Genomic DNA, 18,280 nt, shown 5'->3' with positions numbered 1-18,280 from the left:
GTGTGTGTATATATATGTGTACATTGAGATGTATAGGTATGTATATTGTGCATGGGTGGACATGTATGTATATACATGTGTATGTGGGCGGGTTGGGCCATTCTTTCGTCTGTTTCCTTGCGCTACCTCGCTAACGCGGAAGACAGCGACAAAGCAAAATAAATAAATAAATAATATGTTCTGACAGTATATTCTGAATCCAAGAGGTCAGCATATTTACCCAACTTATGCAGTGGGCTAAAGATGAAAACAAATAAGATCTTTTGCACTTGGATCTGGAATTACTTTTCAGTAATTCCACCAACCTTGGTTGTGCATTTCTACAAATTCCTTTTCCCTTAAGACTTTTACCAGGTGACTAGATTTCTGCTGGAAAGAATATATAGGGAAAAGGAATCCACAAGCTCTTGCTTTGTGGCCTGATTACTGTACTAAATCCTTTGGATAGGTCATATGCCATTTGCATCATGTTTGTTATACATCTGCAAGTGAAGGATATAGGGCATCCAGAAAATTTTTCTGCTGTGTCCACTATACCAATTGGGATTCCCAAGGAGAGTGAAGTCAGAGATATAGATAAACAGTTAGACAGGTGTCAAGGTGTTATCTGCTGTGATCAGACAGGCCTTTAAAAAATTCCCCCTTCAAGCTGTTTATTAGGTTGCAGAAATGAGTTTCTTCACAGGACATTTTTTTTTTTATTAGAATAACATACCTCATTGAAGATCCTTCCTAAAACTGGTCAGTTAGCATCCACAAATATTTTCACTCTCTAATATGTGAAATATCAAATTATATACTTTGTAGGATTTCAGGTACGCCTTGCTGTTCCAAGGTAATTTTATTACTAATTTACCAACTGTATATGATGTATATTTTGTTTAGTAATTAGTACTATATGTTTGTCTCAGAATGTTGAAAAAGGTTCTCATATCCTTTAATAACATTGTGTAAATGTGTTAGTCTTCATAATTTTTTGTTAATTTCTTGATTTATTTGCAGAAATTTGCAAAGCTAATGCAAGTTTTATTTTAGTTAATATAGTAAATTTCACCATTTAATTTTTTTGCAGCACCACTGCTGGCGGTGTGGAGAAGTGTTCTGCACTCGATGCATTGACAAAAAAACAGCACTACCAGGTCATCTAAGTAGACAACCTGTACCTGTGTGCAGACCATGTTATAAGGATGTCACACGTTCCATTTCTGTTGATACTCCATAGAATGAAATTAGTATCTGTATATTAGTTCTGATAGACATCAACTGATTTATACTTTGGTGTAAGTTATATTTTACATATCCACAGTATATTTTGTAATGTGGGTATAAATGGGTTGTGCTTCAGAATAGAAAAAGTGTAGACTGTTGGTCTATCTGAGTATGAAGACATGGAGACATGTACATTATATGGAAACAGCCAGTGATTCCAGATAGCCAATATGGGCCATATACTAACATCTTTTACCTTGTAATTGCACCTGATTTTAACTTGGGAGCACTTATTACTTCCATTGGAGTCGTTAAGGTGATCACTATATAGCAAGTTTAAAAGCACAGTTTGCTATTGATAGTGATTGATGTTGCACTGTTTTCACAGGGTTCACTTTTTCTTATAAGGGTAAAATATTTTCCTCCTGTTCTTAAGATTTCAGGTGCTCAACGAAAGGATATTTATATCTTCACAGGCAATCATTAGTTTTGTGTTGTTGAATGAGTCTAAGGTAACTATACTTAAGCTAATGAGTTTACTGTATTTACATGGCAAACTGAGTGATGGATGGTAGAGTGCTGGTGAAAGTGTACTTTTTCTTATGTGCTTATGTGAATTGGTTACTTCATATACTTTGGGGTTTGAGCTTTTCCTGAAACCATTTTTTTTTTTTTACTCATTTATGACTATGTACTCTCGAAATTTCTTTTTTTCATATCTCATTCCAACATCACTATCAGATGGTATGCCAGATATAAGGGAAAAGAGTATTACAAGTAAACTTATATTGTTCTCCATACATCTACTTATAGACTTTTTAATATTTTGATAAGATAAATGTTCTGCAGTGAAGTTCAGAGCAAAAGGAAAGTTTTGAGTGCTGTACAGACTGATGGGCTTAGTAATAGGAACACGTAAACCATAGCATATAGGGCATGTAAGTTGGCGACTGATGACCCTCTGGTATAAATGTACATCCTTATGTAATTGTTCATAAATAGAAGTTAGTAAATAGTACATTAAGTTCATAAGTAATATGTCAATGCTGCAAATTGTAGCTTCCCCTGTGATAGTGTGCATTGTGATAAGAATTGATGAATATGTGGTGTGAATTTAGACTTCTTGACAAATGCAATACAGTCTGCCCTGTTCTGTCATTTCTGCAAACTAGGGTGAATAATTGATATACATATGGCCTCCCACTATTTGTAGTTTAATAGATAATTAGACAAAGTGATACAGCTGGCCATCATTTATACCAAATGCTGCATTCTCAGAAGTGGCTAGCATAAGCTAATACAGTATAAAGAAAAAATTGAAGTTTTCCTATAAAATTGGGGTCCCCTAACAAGCTGATGTCAAACTTTCATTTTTGATGAAGATTCTGTACTGTAGTAAGTTTCCATGCATACACCAACACCAGAGTAATCACAGAATATTGTAATGTTGTCGGATAAACATTATAAGTGAATATAATGTATTCACTATTATATCCTGTTTTTTTCTGCATGAGGAGAGACCAATATCAGTTAAATCTAGAGAACTATAGGGTTGTATTAGGGGAGAGCATTGTATGTGCTGGATTTGATATTATACAAATAGGTAAGCATTAGGGTCCCCTTACCATTTTCAAAGTTTTTAAGTACTCTTAGCTTTATTTTGGAAGATTAACAACTGTTTTGGCTCCTTCATTTGTAGACGCAATTTTAGGATGTTTTGAGGGTACTGTGTTACCAAAAAAAGAGATTGAAACTAGTCCATGAGTATTATATGATTTCACTCAAGCACTGTGTGGAAATTGGCATTAGTAAGTTGCAGTTCCTACAATTCACTGCAAGTAAATTTTTTCTAATGTATTTCAGTGCCTAAGTGTTTACCAAGTTTTATTTATCACCCTCTTAATATTAGTACTTTAAGTGGCACTTATTCTTTCTCTTGCTTTAGACAGGAGTAAAATATATATTCAGATTTTTTCAGAAGTATGATAGTTTCTCACTGTTTATCAAGTTTTCATCATTATTCCCTTTTAGAAGTAATCAGAAAATTTGAGGGCATTTTTTTTTATTTTAGATGTTACTATCGTATCAATCAAGTTATGCTGAAATAATAACACTAAATATAAGCATGATGTGGTTGGTAATGGTAGTACCATAATCTACAAAAAAATTTTTTCTTGTGTATCATCTCATTATTTACTGTTATTTTTATTATACTTTTCTTATATTTAGGCTACTACTTTAATGACCACTTTCAGACTGGTGTAGAATAAATGTGTACTCTTTTCTAATGTATGGTAATACTGTGCAACCATGTAATAATAAGTTTTAGCTTGGTAAAAAAAAAAAAATTGCAAATGTGCAAATTTAGTTCATGTGTAGTATAAATGAGGACTACCTGTATCGGTTTGTTAAGACTTTTATAAAAATTGGTTGTGTTCTGCTATTGCATTATGATATATGCTTCAATAGTTCCTTATGAATGGAATATTCTTAATCAAAATTAAATGACAATTTAGTGATGGAACTTGTGCTTTCTGTACTTAACACAGAGCTACAACGACCTATGCTATGGGTGATCTTTCCAGTTCAGGCTTGCAGCAATCTTTCCAGTTCAGGCTTGCAGCAAACATTATTTCAAAACCAAACTGGTTGAGAGTGGTTAAATTCTTTTATAGTTGGCTACTCTCTGAACTCATCCAGTTAGAATTCAGTTAAACTCAGGCTTCGATAAGCTGTGATTAACAGATTCAGTCTGTCAGGAGTCAGGTTAATACATAATACTACCAGCAAACAATCACCACTTACATTTCCAAGCTCATCTGCATATTAGATCTATTTTATAAACATGGTGCTCAAGAACATTAGTTACATCCAAATAATGTATTAAAGTATTTAAATCAGAAAAGTGGATGGTTTTTAAAGTTATGTTGTGCAAGAAAACATTCACCTTAATCCATTTATATATATTTTCATTAAGGCAACTACTGTCAATATATGTACACATCGAGATTTTCTGTTACAGCTTCAAGGTTATGGTCTGGGTAGGGGTGGATGGGGGCTGGCATGGGTGATGAATGCCTTAAATGGAAATATTAGTTTAATTCCCCTCCATGTATAAAAGAGGGAGTTGTTATGCACTTTGTGTAGATGTTGCTGCGATTGTCAGAGAATTCTCTAATCTGCTGATATATATGAAATAAAAGCCAAATGATAATTCTATCAGTAAATAAGGGAGAAAAATTTGTAAAACATGTTATGGCAATGCTGTCCACTGTTATCTTTAATATTTGAGGTTCATTGGCTTGTCTGCATATTTTACTAGGGTTGATTCCTTTATACATTGTTTATTTTTCAGTCTGTACAAGTAAAATAAATCTAAAACTAATTGTGTCTTGCAGTCTTGGAATGAATGAATGTAGTAAGAAAAACCAAAGAGCTGAGAAGACTCTTGTGGACAAGACAAGTGAAAGTCCAAGACTAATTCATGAATATGTCTTGCCTTAACTGTCAATTTATGAGCACCTAATCAGGCTGAAGACTTCAGAAGTGGTGGTTGAAAAGAAAATACATGGGAAACTGAATGAAAAGTTTGAAAAATTATTTTTAGTTAAGAACAGTACAACTCCAATGCTCTTGAGATGCGATGGGGAGGAGGATGTGGAAAGCGTTAAAACTGTTAGAAGACATTGGTGTGCCATCAAAGGATTGATCTAGATCAGGTGCATGGACTTAATGAAGTTCCTCCACATGTACTGGAGGAGTGTGCAGAAATGCTTGACAGGCTGCTTGAAATATCTAAAGAATTGTTGGAAGAGAGTTCATAGCTGAATTCCATCATACTTTGTAGTTTATAAAAGCTTGTCTGTTGATTCTCTTTTTAGGATGAGGTTATCCGTCAATGTGTCTCTGAAGCTTTGCATTATGTACTGAAACTTAGTTATGCTAAACGAGACTAAATTTTCTGCATTGACACAGATGACCTGCAGAGACACTGAATAACCATCACATGCATTGTATGAATGGCTGTAAGGACATTCTCAGTGTAATACCGATTTGGGTTATAGTGGAAAGGTTAGGGTAAGAGATAGCTTCTACTTTTCAGTGCAACTTTGAATTCTGTTTGATTAACTTTAGATAATCTAGTGTATCATAAGCTGACCGTAGCTTAGTCGAATTGTGATTTGTGAAGTCTGGGTTTGTCATCTAGGAATGTCATAATCACTATTAAGAATATTCAAAAGGCAGTTGAAGCCTGAACATAGCAGATCAGCCAAAGAACATGGCAGATTGGCAATAGCATGTATCTTTGCTGCTAGTTTGTGTCAAAGTACAGAAATAAGTTTCTTGTAGCAAAACCCATTTCCTCTATATGCATGTCTGTAAATGTAATGAGAGGACAGAAATTTGCTCAGGGGTTTTTTCTATAGAAAAACCAGATTCAGCCCACGGTTATTGGTTATCATAATTGACTCTGACTTCCCAAGCTACCTGATAGACACAACTTAGCCAAAGTTTGAGACTTTGCAAGGTACTAATTCTCTTCAAACTAGTGGTATATCCTCTTCAAACTAGTGTTATATCCACAAACAGGTTATCCATTGGATTACTAATATTTAAGTTGGGTTCCAGATGATAAACATTTTATGAATGAAATATAGATACTTTGTTAATATTTCTAAGTGTACGTGTATTTTGTACAGACAGAATAGTAGTAAACACCATTTTCAAATGTCCATGTATGAGATGATAAAGTGGTTGTGAAGTTCCATAATCAAGTTGAACCAGCTGTTTAGAGGAGATGTTCTGCATGTTTGAGGATGTTATCAAGGATGGTGCATGCACTTTTTGCTCTTGAAAATTAATTAGCAAGACTGTGCCTGTTAATGTGTCTTGACAAAACACAGTGCAATACATGAAATGAGAAGTGCATGTACCTGCCATTTTGTGACCGGTCACCGACGTCTTGCTAGACACAGACATGGGAATCTTCCATAGATGCTCAGATCTTCATGTTTCTGAGCACTGCAAGAGTTATCTTTGTAAATTATGTAAGGTCAGTGAAAAAAAAATTAAAGGGGAGGGTAAGGCCTATTGTCTACATTACAGTCAGTACTGTGGAACCTTCTATTAGCATGTTTCACGAAATTGTTCTCTTTCTGATTCCTATTTTTTTAAAATAATCATTCCAGTATGGATAGGTGTAATTTTCATAGTTTCTAAAGCTCAGGAGGTATAGGTTGCTTGTGTTTTTAACTATCTTTTAAGTCAGCTAAGAGTCATTTTTCTGTGGCAGTTATGGTATAATGTCCAAAATATTTGAGCATCTTATTGTCGTAAGCTGTATAAAACAGTCCTGATGATGATATTAGAATTCACCCTGACCAAAGTACTTCACATCCTGTAGTTCAAACCCTTGACAGCACATCACCTGTATACCACATCAATTCATTCCATTCCATGCACACTCTCACCCTTTTGAATGTTTAGGCCCAATACCCCAAAGCCTCCTTCACTCATCCTTTCATTGCCTTGGTCTCCCCCTTCCTTCCTCCAGGTTTGAAGATGTATGTCCTGTTAATCTCTTTTCCCTCATCCTCTTCATATATCCAGACCATTTCAGCGCACCCAGCACAGCTTTATCAGTCAAACAGCAATTACACTGTTGTTCTTTACACAGTCAACTTGCCTCATACCACATATTGTTCTCAGGAATTTCATTTTCAAAACGCCCACCATATTCCTTTCTTCGGCACTGAAGGCCCAAGACTTGCATCTTTTCAACACTATCAGTACTCATTACCTTCACATACACCTATATTTGCCCTAGAAGGAAAATTACCCTTCCTTCAACACACTCCTTAACCCTCTAACTAGACCTCGAGTAGATGTATGGCATCATGTAGAGGGGACCTCACGCAGGTCAGTGATCATTGTTTCCATGCTTGGAACTAAATTTCAGGCTGACCTACAGTGGTTGCTGAAGATGCCTATTACCTTCTTACACTAAATTTGCACAAATTATTAATTTACCCTCCAGCCATGGTTTTGAAATAGATGTGGTAAACTGCTAACTGCAGATGAAATCAAGCAGTATTTGCTTCAGTCTTGAGGACTCCAGGATCCAGATAATAATTTGCCAGGTAATAACATGCATGGGTCTGATAAAGATGTGGATGTTTAAGATGTAGATGTTAGTAGCAAGTGGGGAGAGAGGAGTGTGAAAAGCTAGGCTGTCTAGCAGTTAATGCTGTCTCAGCAAATTGTCTCTGCCAGAACTTTATTTCTCTAAGGGTAAGTTAAGGGAAATATAACTAATTTCTTTGTTGATTTATTGTTCTTACATGGAAGCACTAGGAAATTTAAGTTGTTGATTTATTGTTCTTAAATGGAAGCACCAGGAAATTTAAGTATTTGCTTGAAGGTATAATTCATCAAGGACCCAAGGACCCTCTATCACCTTGTGACTTAGTCAGCCTCCATAGTTCCACTTACTGCTGTGTAGACTCTAGGGTACCTAAAGAACTCCATTTTCTCCAGGTCCTCCCCACTCAGACTTACACTCATACCTTCTTGTCTCATCCTTTTTCTGGACTTCATTAACCTTACTTCTTCTCTCAACTTTCTCCTTTCACTCACTTTTGAAATTTCCACCTTGATTCTTGCACCAGTATCTTTTCATCTGCAAACAACAACAGGTTCACCTCCTATGCCTCTTCCATTTCCAGAATACTGTAACCCTACCCCTCATTCTAGAATCCTTGCATTCACCTCCCTTGCTACTTCATCCATAAAAAGATTAAACAACCACTGTGACATCACATGCTTGATGCAGACCTCCCTTTGCCAGGAAACACTCACCCTCCTCCCCTCTTGATTAGATGCTTTACTCTCTTGTTGGAAACTCTATTGCATTAAGTAACTTTCATGTACCCCATTTATTCATAGCACCTTTGCTAAGGCCTCTATGTTAACTTCATCATACCCTTTCTTCAGATTCACAAAGGCCACAAATGATTCACTCTCTTTTTCTAAGTATTTCTCACACATTTTTAAAAGGAAATGCTTGCTCCCCATATCCTCTACCTCTGTCTTTCATACTCCTTTCTAGTTCAATGTTCTGTGCATCTTATTTAGCAAGAATTTTTCGTCTTCTCTGCTTCCAATGTGTTTTATATATATATATGCAAGGGCTGACTTTGGTAATTACATAGTAGATGAAGTGCTGGACACCATTATAAGGGCAAACAAGTTTGGGAAACTCGTACACCATTTTGAAGGTAATCTTAAATGTGCAGATTTAAGGATTACCATTTGTTGATTTTGTTTTCTGTTCATCTGTTTTCCAGCTTGCATACCTCTTTAGGATTCTTATTTATCTTTATAAACACAGTTGGGTTTGATCAATATTTTGATGAATTTCAGCACTTGAACAGTGGTATAAAAAAGTGGCTTCCTTCTTCATGCAACTTGGCTCACATTCTTAATACAGACTTTGGTCTTCATGGTTTATTCTAGAGTACAGACAATATTGTTTTGACATGGAGAGATTTTTTGCACCTAAACGCCCAATAAATTACAGTTGCCAACCAACCTTTTTGGCCAGCTTGTTGCTTGATCTGTCACTTGTTATGGTGTAAAGAACAAATGATGTTTCTTGATTTTTCTCCCAGACGACATTTTTTGATTTTTTCGGGTAGGTCTAACCACGATGTGGTTGCTGTCTACTGTTAGTGCTATTTTATGAAGGATGGGTGGAGATTACTAGTTTGTTGCTTGCTACTTTAAATGGTATCACCTTTTGAGAAGGGTAAATGAATAGATAGTTGATCAAAAGAGTGGCTGGATATGTGGATTCATGTTGCCTTGGCTCATAACTGGCAGGTTCTCAGTGGCTGCATGTTGAGAGAGATGGTTACTGTGTTGGGCCATTTGAGTTCCTGTTTTGTATTTTTACTGCCTGTTGTCAAGACTGTTAATAGGCTTTGATCTGTGAGGTGTGTAGATTGTTCAGGGATAGAAAGATGTCTTTCATTCTTTCAATTGATAGTATTGTAGATTCAAACAGCTTACTCTACTGTCAAGTAAACTAATTGGTTCTATAGGTTTTTGTTCTTTAATTCCTCGAGTAAGGTGTGTCACCCATATGATATTGGCAGATGTATTTAGAAATTAAAGTATTCAGAGCTAATCAGCTCAATTTACATATTTAAGTTATGCCTGTTTTTATCATGAGACTGCAAAATGATTTACCAACAGGCCCTGTTAGAAGTGCTTGAAAATTTTTGTGCAGTTACACTGTCATTTTTAGATAAAGACATCTTTTTCTATTGTTCATATGTTAATGATTTTATATTTAGTAACTTTTCCTTAGGTAGAATGGCTTAAACCTCTAAACAGTTTGTTTATTACATGTTTTATATGTAGCCATTGGTTAATACATATCTTTTATATCATGTCCACAGTTGTAACTTGCATTTATTCCTTTAAAGTCTCTTTTGACAGTTTACTGATGCCTTCCCCTTCCAGGGGTACTGATATGTATATAGTGTTGCACAATATTCCAAGGTATCTAAGTGTGTAGGAACATGCACACACAGCATAAGCAAAAGTCAATTAAATATGATAGTGTAAAATCTTTATCCATATTTATATAGTTTGCTTGTACCTGAAGTGGATCTGTGCTAACTGGGTGCTCACACCTATTTGAATATATCGTATACTGCAGACAGCTGTATGAATCATATCAAGCTTTTTGTCTTGTGAACACTGAAAACATCATACTTTTAATTATTACTAAATTGTTTGAAATGATAAAGTGGCCGGTTTTAAATACTGTGTAAAATATTTTAAATACCAACATTTCTCATAAATCTATATCAGGTAAGACATTTCTCACTTTTGAAGCTTGGGGATGCATGCAGAATCTTACTCTAACATTTCTCATGATGCATTATCACCCATCAGTTTTAAAGGACCCAACAGCAATGCTTTAAACATTTCATTTGAAATTCATTTGTCTTAGGCAAGATACCAATTCCTTTGCCAAATGACAGGGCAATGAAGTAGCCCTGTGTTCGAAGTCACATTCAATGAATTATCTATCTATTTATCTTTCTGACACATTTTCCTCCAGGAACTCCCTTCAAGGGGATTACCACGGCAAAAGAATCTCTACTTATCACTGTCCTTACATGCCTCCCTTACATACACCTTTCCACATATTCTTCCAATATTTCTCTCCCTCCAGTACTCTTCCACCCTATTTCACCATGTCACATGCAGTGGTCTTCCTCTTACACCAACCCATTTAATCGCACTTCATAAACTCCCCTTCTTGCATTCTGTCCTCATGGTCAAACCACCTCAAAGTATTATGTTTGCAATGGCAAAAGAGTCTTATGTAGCCATTATTCTCCTATCAGTTTGCAGCATGTCATTGAAATTTTCACTTTTTAATTTTTTCATGAAATACGTCATATGTGTTTTCTCATCTTTGCTATTACTACTTCAGATAAGAATCTGTCCCACAAATGTGCACCCTAATCATATTTTTGCATAAAGATCAAAAGTCAGTTGTACCATATTAGTAAAACCAAATTATATGCTTAAATGAATGCCCAGCAAGTGTCTTGGACAGTTTAATGATGTGTGCATTAAATAAGGAAAGTTTCATGGAACTCTTGTCATTTGATCGTTGGATATACTGTTATTATAGAAAAACAATATCTCGGTAATACTTTTGCATACAAATTGTTAATACGAGTTTTATTGTGCTAGGAAGTACAGTATAAACTTAATAAGCATAACCAAATTTTTCTCAAAAATTCTAAGGATACTAATGTATTGATGCTGTTTTCATTATCTTCATTTATTGAAAAGAAAAGATATGTACATGAAAGGGTAGTGCTTGGTGTTACATTAGGTCACTGAAGAATGTTATTGCTAATGCAATATATGAAGCTGTATTCATCCTTTCATGTTTAGGCTCTGGACTAGGAAAAACCATAAAACTTTCCAATATACATGAGGTGGATCAAGTACATATAAGCATGATCGATTTTTTGGGATTAATTAGTAAAAGAGTCCTTAGCTCCACAGGCTGGCCAAGGACAAGGATGGCCAGTTCCCAGAGAAAAACTTGCTACCCTAAAACTATGTTTAATGCAGGATGTCCTCTGTCTGTCTCTCTATCTCTGACACCCATTATCTCAGGGAACTTCCATCAAGGGGGTGGCAATTGCAGAAGAATCTACTTATCCCTGTCCTTACGTGCCTCCCTTGCATACACCATTCCACATACTCTTCCACCATTTCTCTCCCTCCAGTATTCTTCCACCCTATTTCACCATGTCACATACAGTGGTCTTCTTCTTACACCAACCCCTTGAATCACACTTCTTTGTAAACTCCCCGTCTTGCAGTCCTCATGCTTAAACCACCTCAAAGTATTATGTTTCACCCACTCTTCCACTCCATAATTCATTCCCATTGCATTTCATGCCACACCTCATCTCTCATACACCCTCATTTCTGTTGTTATTCCATCTAGTCGTACCTCATACTCCTCTCAAATAGCTTAATTTCATCACCTGGATTCTTGACCTCTGTGATTCATTCCATGTCCATGCTTCAGGATTAGGAGGACTATGTGACTATGCTATCGCTTACACCTTTACCCTTCATTATTCTCCTTGGACTTCAAACAAAATGTTCTTCTTTGCATGAACAGGTGATAACTTGGTATGAGAGCATTTTCTTTTAGTGCACAAGAATGGATGCATTTGCATTACCTCAGATTTCTGGCAACTGCAAGCATTCCTGGATGGCAGTCATGATGTAGGCTAAAGCAGATTTCCCTAATTACTTCATCAATATCCCATTAATACAAGACATGGATGTAAGAAAAAAAATAATAACACTTTTTCAGCTGTATATGAGCATGCTAAAATAAGGACTTCAAAGGCTAATGTTCTTAAAAAGTCCACTGAATGTTTGTGCTGACTGAGTGGGTTACTGTACTTTTTAATGTACTTCAAATACATAAGGCTGAAAATGGTGGCTGCAGTGCCCCTTGTAGCTGAACTTTTGCACCATTATAACATTTAAAACCTTTCATATTCAGTGTCTTGCTTTACCACGTTCGGTGCAGGTTAGTACATATAGAATCAAACCCCCTAATTTCAGCTTCCAAAGAATCAGTACCTTTTGGCAGTACCTAAAAGACTTACTAAAGATTTGCATGTTGTATGAGTTTGGATTGGGTGAAGTTACAGTTAATGTCACTAAAAAAAGTGTGAAAAGAATCAGGGTTATGTTAGCATATATATACAAGAGTTAGAGAAACAGTATAACTTTGGGAAAAATATCAGCATTTAGTGTAGAGTTTTAGATTCTCCTAGATTATGAACTGGAAGAACATATCAGAATTGTTTTCTCTTTCTTCCCACAATGAACATTTCCTCATGCTTTTATCTCTCCAAATGGCCAATCATCCAGTCTCTGATTTGGGACTCAGCCAACGTACAGAACATTTCCAGTACATAAGAGTCCATGATGTCGCATACCTGGCAGTATCAGATATAACCCTCTGTGGCTTATTCACCAAACTTTTCATTTCTTTTAGGATCTATGTTATTCCTTCATGTTTCCAACTAACCTACCATATAAAAATTCACCTAAGCCCTTTGTGTTTTGTAAAACTTCTCAGAAATTTGGGTTACAAGGATAATGGAATTTGCAAAAAGCCTGTATGATGCAATGCTTATTTTAGCTGATGTGTATGTATGGAAAGCCATAGATTCCCTAGCCATGGTTAGTTGAGTAATGAAAGTAGAAAGAAAAACTTTTGTAATAAAGTGCAAGCTAAGAGAACAGTAAAGTTAGATATTTTGTAAGTAATGAAAATACTAAGATTCAGACTGAGCCATGCAAAGAAAGTTCACTTTCTAGTAACACTGTTACCCATACAAAAGGAAAGTAAACGTGAGACAGGTTGGTTTATCTAGTAAAAGCTTCCACGTAGGTGCTGGTAAATGTCTAGAATCTAGATAGTTTCATTTTCTAAGAAAAGCATAAATACTTGGCTTAAATAATCCTGTCACTCTTGTAAATAAGATGTGGCTAAATTTCTAGCATTCTTTGAAGTGTACCTGAGCAAGAATTTGCATTATCAGACCTACCAATTGCATAAGAGATGGGTGTTAATTTTTTTATGTATCCCATTTATTTAGAAAAGAAAGAGGGGAACAGACCAATGTCATTGTCAGTACATGTTAACAGGTTCATGACATATAAAAATGTATAATGTATTTGAATAATTTAACTATCACCACAGAGGTGATACAGTTAGAATTAGTTCATTTGCAAACCTGCCTCTAGATCACCCTTAACTTATAACAAGTAACATTATGTTGATCTTTTGTCTGACTTCCTAAAACAGATATTATCAAAATATACTTTACAGAACAGAAAAGTAACAGATAAAACATTAAGTTGGTTAATAATACGTTGTTACCATCTATTAGTTGTAGAACCTTGTCTGATTGTACATAGGAAGTACCCAACCTTTTTTAGTAAAGGGCTGCTGTGAAACTTAAGGAAAATGCAGTGGGCATCTAAGTAAGTAGTCCTTAAGTCAACTTAGAATGTACAACAAAAATAGCTAAAATCACATTATGATTCTAATGCATATACTATAATAGCTTTACAGCCTGTGAAGGTGATGCAGTAAAGTACAGCAAAAGACTATACTTCAAACTTGTACAAATTGCCATTAAAACCTTCGTACTTGTCTATATTTGTTATGGTACAACCTGTACTCTATCCACTCATTCTTGTTTCTTAGTGGAAACAGTTTGCAAAAATCTTACTTACCAGACTGCCAAACTAACAAGAATTTTTCTTTGGCAAATATGAACATTGCTGCTTGGGTCTTGAACAATTTATGTTATGGGGATGGTTGGTTTCTGAAGCACTATAAATTTGTACATGCATTTATCTCCTCTGTATAAAAAACATGAAATGATATAGACAGTGTTTCTTTTTCAAGTTTCAACAAGGTTTATGTAATGCCTTTCTTAATCTGCTGTTTATCATTACCTTGTCTACAGGAAAAGAAAATAAGCAGAGAGTGAGAAATCTGTAAAGAACAAAATTATACAATGCTTAACTTCTGGGAGGAGTTGCACTTTATACTGTTATATCTGGGAGAGAATGTTTCATGAAATATGCTTTTTACATAATAATTTAGGAAACAACAACATATGGTACAGTTTTTTCTGACTGGTATTATATAAAACAGCATTTTAGGAAAGTTTAGCAAAGGTATGCCTTGAATACATGGTTGAGTTTGGTTTATCGACAACAGCTCTCAAGTACTTTCAACATACTCTAACATTTCATTTTGACAGGTATGGAAATATTAAAGAATATAAAAGAATTGTTTTGCCATTAATTATTTTGCTGTCTAAAGTTGAGACTAAAAAAATGAAAAGCAAAGAATTAGAAAATGCCTCATTCTACTGTGGCCCCTCAGAGGCATATTCCATAAGAGCATAGCTCAGGCACTGGTGATACATATATGCAATCAAACCTCAACTCTAAGAAAGGAAAGAGGATATGATTCTTACTTAATGTAACTCTGCTGAGGTTGGGATCTTTAATTACAAATAATTGGGCTATGCCTTTTGTGTGTATAGTTGGTATGAACTTGAACTAGACTTTAAAGATCAAGATTAACCATGCCCATATCTAAGAGATGACCATCTTTTTTAGAAATGAATTTATCACAGCAAGGAAATCCCCCTATGATATTTATTCTTAAAATTTTTCAGATTCATTGCTTTAACACTTCAGACTATAATGGAGATATTTGGTTTTCAAAAATCATTTGAATCAGAGATAGTGGAGTAAACAAAGAAAGATCTGACTGACTAGTGAGAATGATAGTGGAGTAAACAAAGATCTGACTGACTAGTGAGAATAATAGTAAGAAAATAATCAACAAATAGAGGATTGGACTTTGAAAAAAATGTGCTTTTGGGATATTGACAATGATTCCCTTTCTTTTGTTTAAAGATTTCACTTGCATGTACAGTATATAATTTAAATAATTAGACATGTCAGTGAAGTACTGGCAGTATAACTCTATTTGTTATCCATCACAATTTTGATTTTAATGCTCATAAATTACAATTCCTTGTAAAACTGATACCCTTTGCTAAATTAGATGGGACTGTAATTTCTGATGAGTTGTTATGTAATTTGGTAAGTAGACAATTAGAATGTATATCGTACTTTTGATACTGGTACATATTACAATAAGTATGAGTTGTCATGGGTTTGCATGTGCCCAGTTGAACTGCACCTAACAAGCTGCTGCATAGTCACTCCTATAGTTTGTTGCTCAAGTTATGCAGTTTACTCTTCTCTGATAACCAATAATCAACCTCCTCAGTATCAAGCATAGCAATCCTGTCATTTAATACTCAGGTTGATGGTGGACTTTGTGTTCTATTCACTGAAACTTTTGTAATTGTTATGATTTTTCTCAAATTGTTTCTTGGTACATTTTTCCAAAATTGCCCAATATTTTCAACAAGTGCTAGTTCTTAGTCTGAACTTTCAAAATAATTAGAATTTTCCATTTTTCCTTCAGTCTCTACACAGAGCTGTGGTGTTATCTTTAAATAGACATACTTGTGAGCTTCTTTATGGGAGATTGACCAGTACATTTTGAGTTTATATGATGTTGAAAAGCAAAAAGTTTTTATTATTTATAACTAGACCTTTGATTATTACATCTTATATTGAACAAAATGTATTTCAAGTGTTAGTAACAAAGGCAGGAAAGTCTCTAGTTCATGGATTGTGACAGTCTTAACACGAACATGCTCTATAGATGACCCTGAAAATTACATAATATTTATTGGATAAAGATTTAATTTCTCCTGTCCTCAGTGTGCACTTGTTTGCACTTAAGTGTGTTATGGATGAGTTGTCATGCTGGAGGAAAATTGTATTTTTAAAGTGCATTAACGAATACTTGAAACTACCACGAAAGAGTTCTGCAAGGTTGTGCTTTTAAGATGCCAAACACTGGCTTCTTTCTTGCAACCACTTTTCCTTGGTGGTATGACAGGCCTATGTTTGGTGATGGTAGATACTGAACTGAGATGTATATATAATTATTTATTGTAAACACAGAACACTGGGCTACATCAGGGTTTATGGCTATCTGATAGCTACTTATTTTTTACTTGTACAATATTGACCATTTGTTAAATAGTGTAATATTATTCAATAATGATTCTATGATCTGATATGTGAAATAAAGATTATAAAAAGATACTGTGCTTATGATCCACCTTAGATTAGGGGTCTGGACCTAGAAGTTAGGTGGTGGACTGTAACAAGTTGGCAGTAAAAGTGTATAACTGCAATCACTTGGCTTCTAAGTTCTTTTTTGTTTTTTCTCTTTTATGTTGAAAGTAGCATCTTACTGTATGAATTTTGATGGAACAGGTCCACATCCTTTAACCCTTGCAGTGCACAACTGCTTTTATAAACCTACTCCCTCAGTGAAAAGAAACACAATAAAATTGTTTATTTTCATGATGCACTAGAATGTGCACAAGAAACATCAAAACAACACTGCCCTTTAACCACACAAATGTACTGGAATTCATCTTTGATCCTGCTGGTCCCCTATGGAGCATGTCTCCCATTTTCACAAGGGTAATCTTCTCACTATTGCCAACTTTGTACACTTCCACTTCACTCACCACTTCAGCTTTATGAGTGAAAGATTTTTTCCCTCATATGACAACCTAATTATGTATTGAGCCATGCTTACCTTGACTGTTGATAATACAGGCCATTGGTAGGGAATATACACAGCATCATTGTATATAGTCTTGAAATTATCTTTAACACCTTGTGATGGTGCTAAAGATTATTTGGGTGATGGATACAACTTGCCGTTGATGGCCTTAAAGACCCAAATAATCAAGCAATCAACCTACACCCCAATACCTACTTGGATCATTTCCAAATCATGCCTACTTATGCTACTGATGGTATGAAACAAGGCATTATGTTTTGTCACACCTGAGAAATATCCCTACACCAAAAACACTGAAGAATATTGGAAACAATTAAAATATTTTGTACATGCTTAAAGGAAGCAGCACAGAAAGTATGGTAGAAACTAGAAGACAATGGAAATACAAGTTTTAGACATATTTAAGACCTAGACAGTAGTATGAACAGGGAAGATACTTGGCTTCCATAGAGCTTCAAAGCACTTAGAGAGGATCCTGTGATGGCATCCATCAATGTACACAATATTTTTTGATGGCTTAGCTAACTTCCTTCCCTTAACTAACAAAGTGCAATATTAATATATGCACACCCTTAGTCTGCTAGGGTATATGAATAAGGGACCAATGACACTATGTCCAGCAATCATTCACACACCTCATTATAACCTATAGCATACATCTGCGTGCATATCTTCTATTGTCTCAGGTGTACCTTACCCTGTTTAACCTTTTCTTTTTCCCCTTACCATCCACCCAATTAAGGAAAGGAAAGAGAGGAGGAAGAGATTAAGAAAAGAACAAAGTACAGTGGGGAGGAGGGGTGGAAGGGAAGAAGAAAAGAGTGATGAGGTAAGAAAGAGAAGAGATTACAGGAGAGATTGGAAGGGGAGGAGTGGAGGTGACTAAAAGAGGACTGTAGTAAAGAAGACAGCAGAGGACTTTAAGGAAGAAAGGAAGGGATAGAGAAAAGAGAAGAAAAATGAGAGGAAAGCTTGAACTAGAGGATACAGGGGAGAGGGGTAGAAGAGAGGAAATATACAGAGGGAAAGAAGGAAAATAAAGGAAAGGGAGGACAGTGCTCTGGAAGGGATGGGCACAAGAGAAGGAAAGGAAAGGAGAGGAGGTAGGAAAGTAAAAAGATAAAGGGAGATTAGGAGAGGGGAGGAGGTGTGAAGAAGAGGGTCAGAGATGAAAGAGGAGAAGGAAATGGAAAAGTAGGGAGGGAGGTGAGGAGAGGAAAGGAAGGCGGA

The 18,280-nt window shown here is 35.5% G+C and overlaps 1 protein-coding gene across 3 annotated transcripts in view; it reads left to right on the top strand.

The window, feature by feature from the left end:
- Nucleotides 1-16,557, top strand: part of Mtmr6 (Myotubularin related protein 6) — a 366,784-nt gene extending 350,227 nt beyond the window's left edge. For all 3 annotated transcript variants that reach the window (XM_071659034.1, XM_071659033.1, XM_071659035.1), the window contains one exon: nucleotides 1,073-16,557. In XM_071659034.1, the coding sequence (XP_071515135.1) occupies nucleotides 1,073-1,222 (150 nt within the window). In that variant the 3' untranslated portion in view covers nucleotides 1,223-16,557. The remainder of the gene's footprint in view (nucleotides 1-1,072) is intronic.
- The last annotated feature ends 1,723 nt before the right edge of the window (nucleotides 16,558-18,280 follow it).

The sequence above is a fragment of the Panulirus ornatus genome, chromosome 67, assembly GCF_036320965.1.
Source record: "Panulirus ornatus isolate Po-2019 chromosome 67, ASM3632096v1, whole genome shotgun sequence".
Classification (NCBI taxonomy): domain Eukaryota; kingdom Metazoa; phylum Arthropoda; class Malacostraca; order Decapoda; family Palinuridae; genus Panulirus; species Panulirus ornatus.
This window is presented reverse-complemented; position numbering and strand designations above follow the sequence as displayed.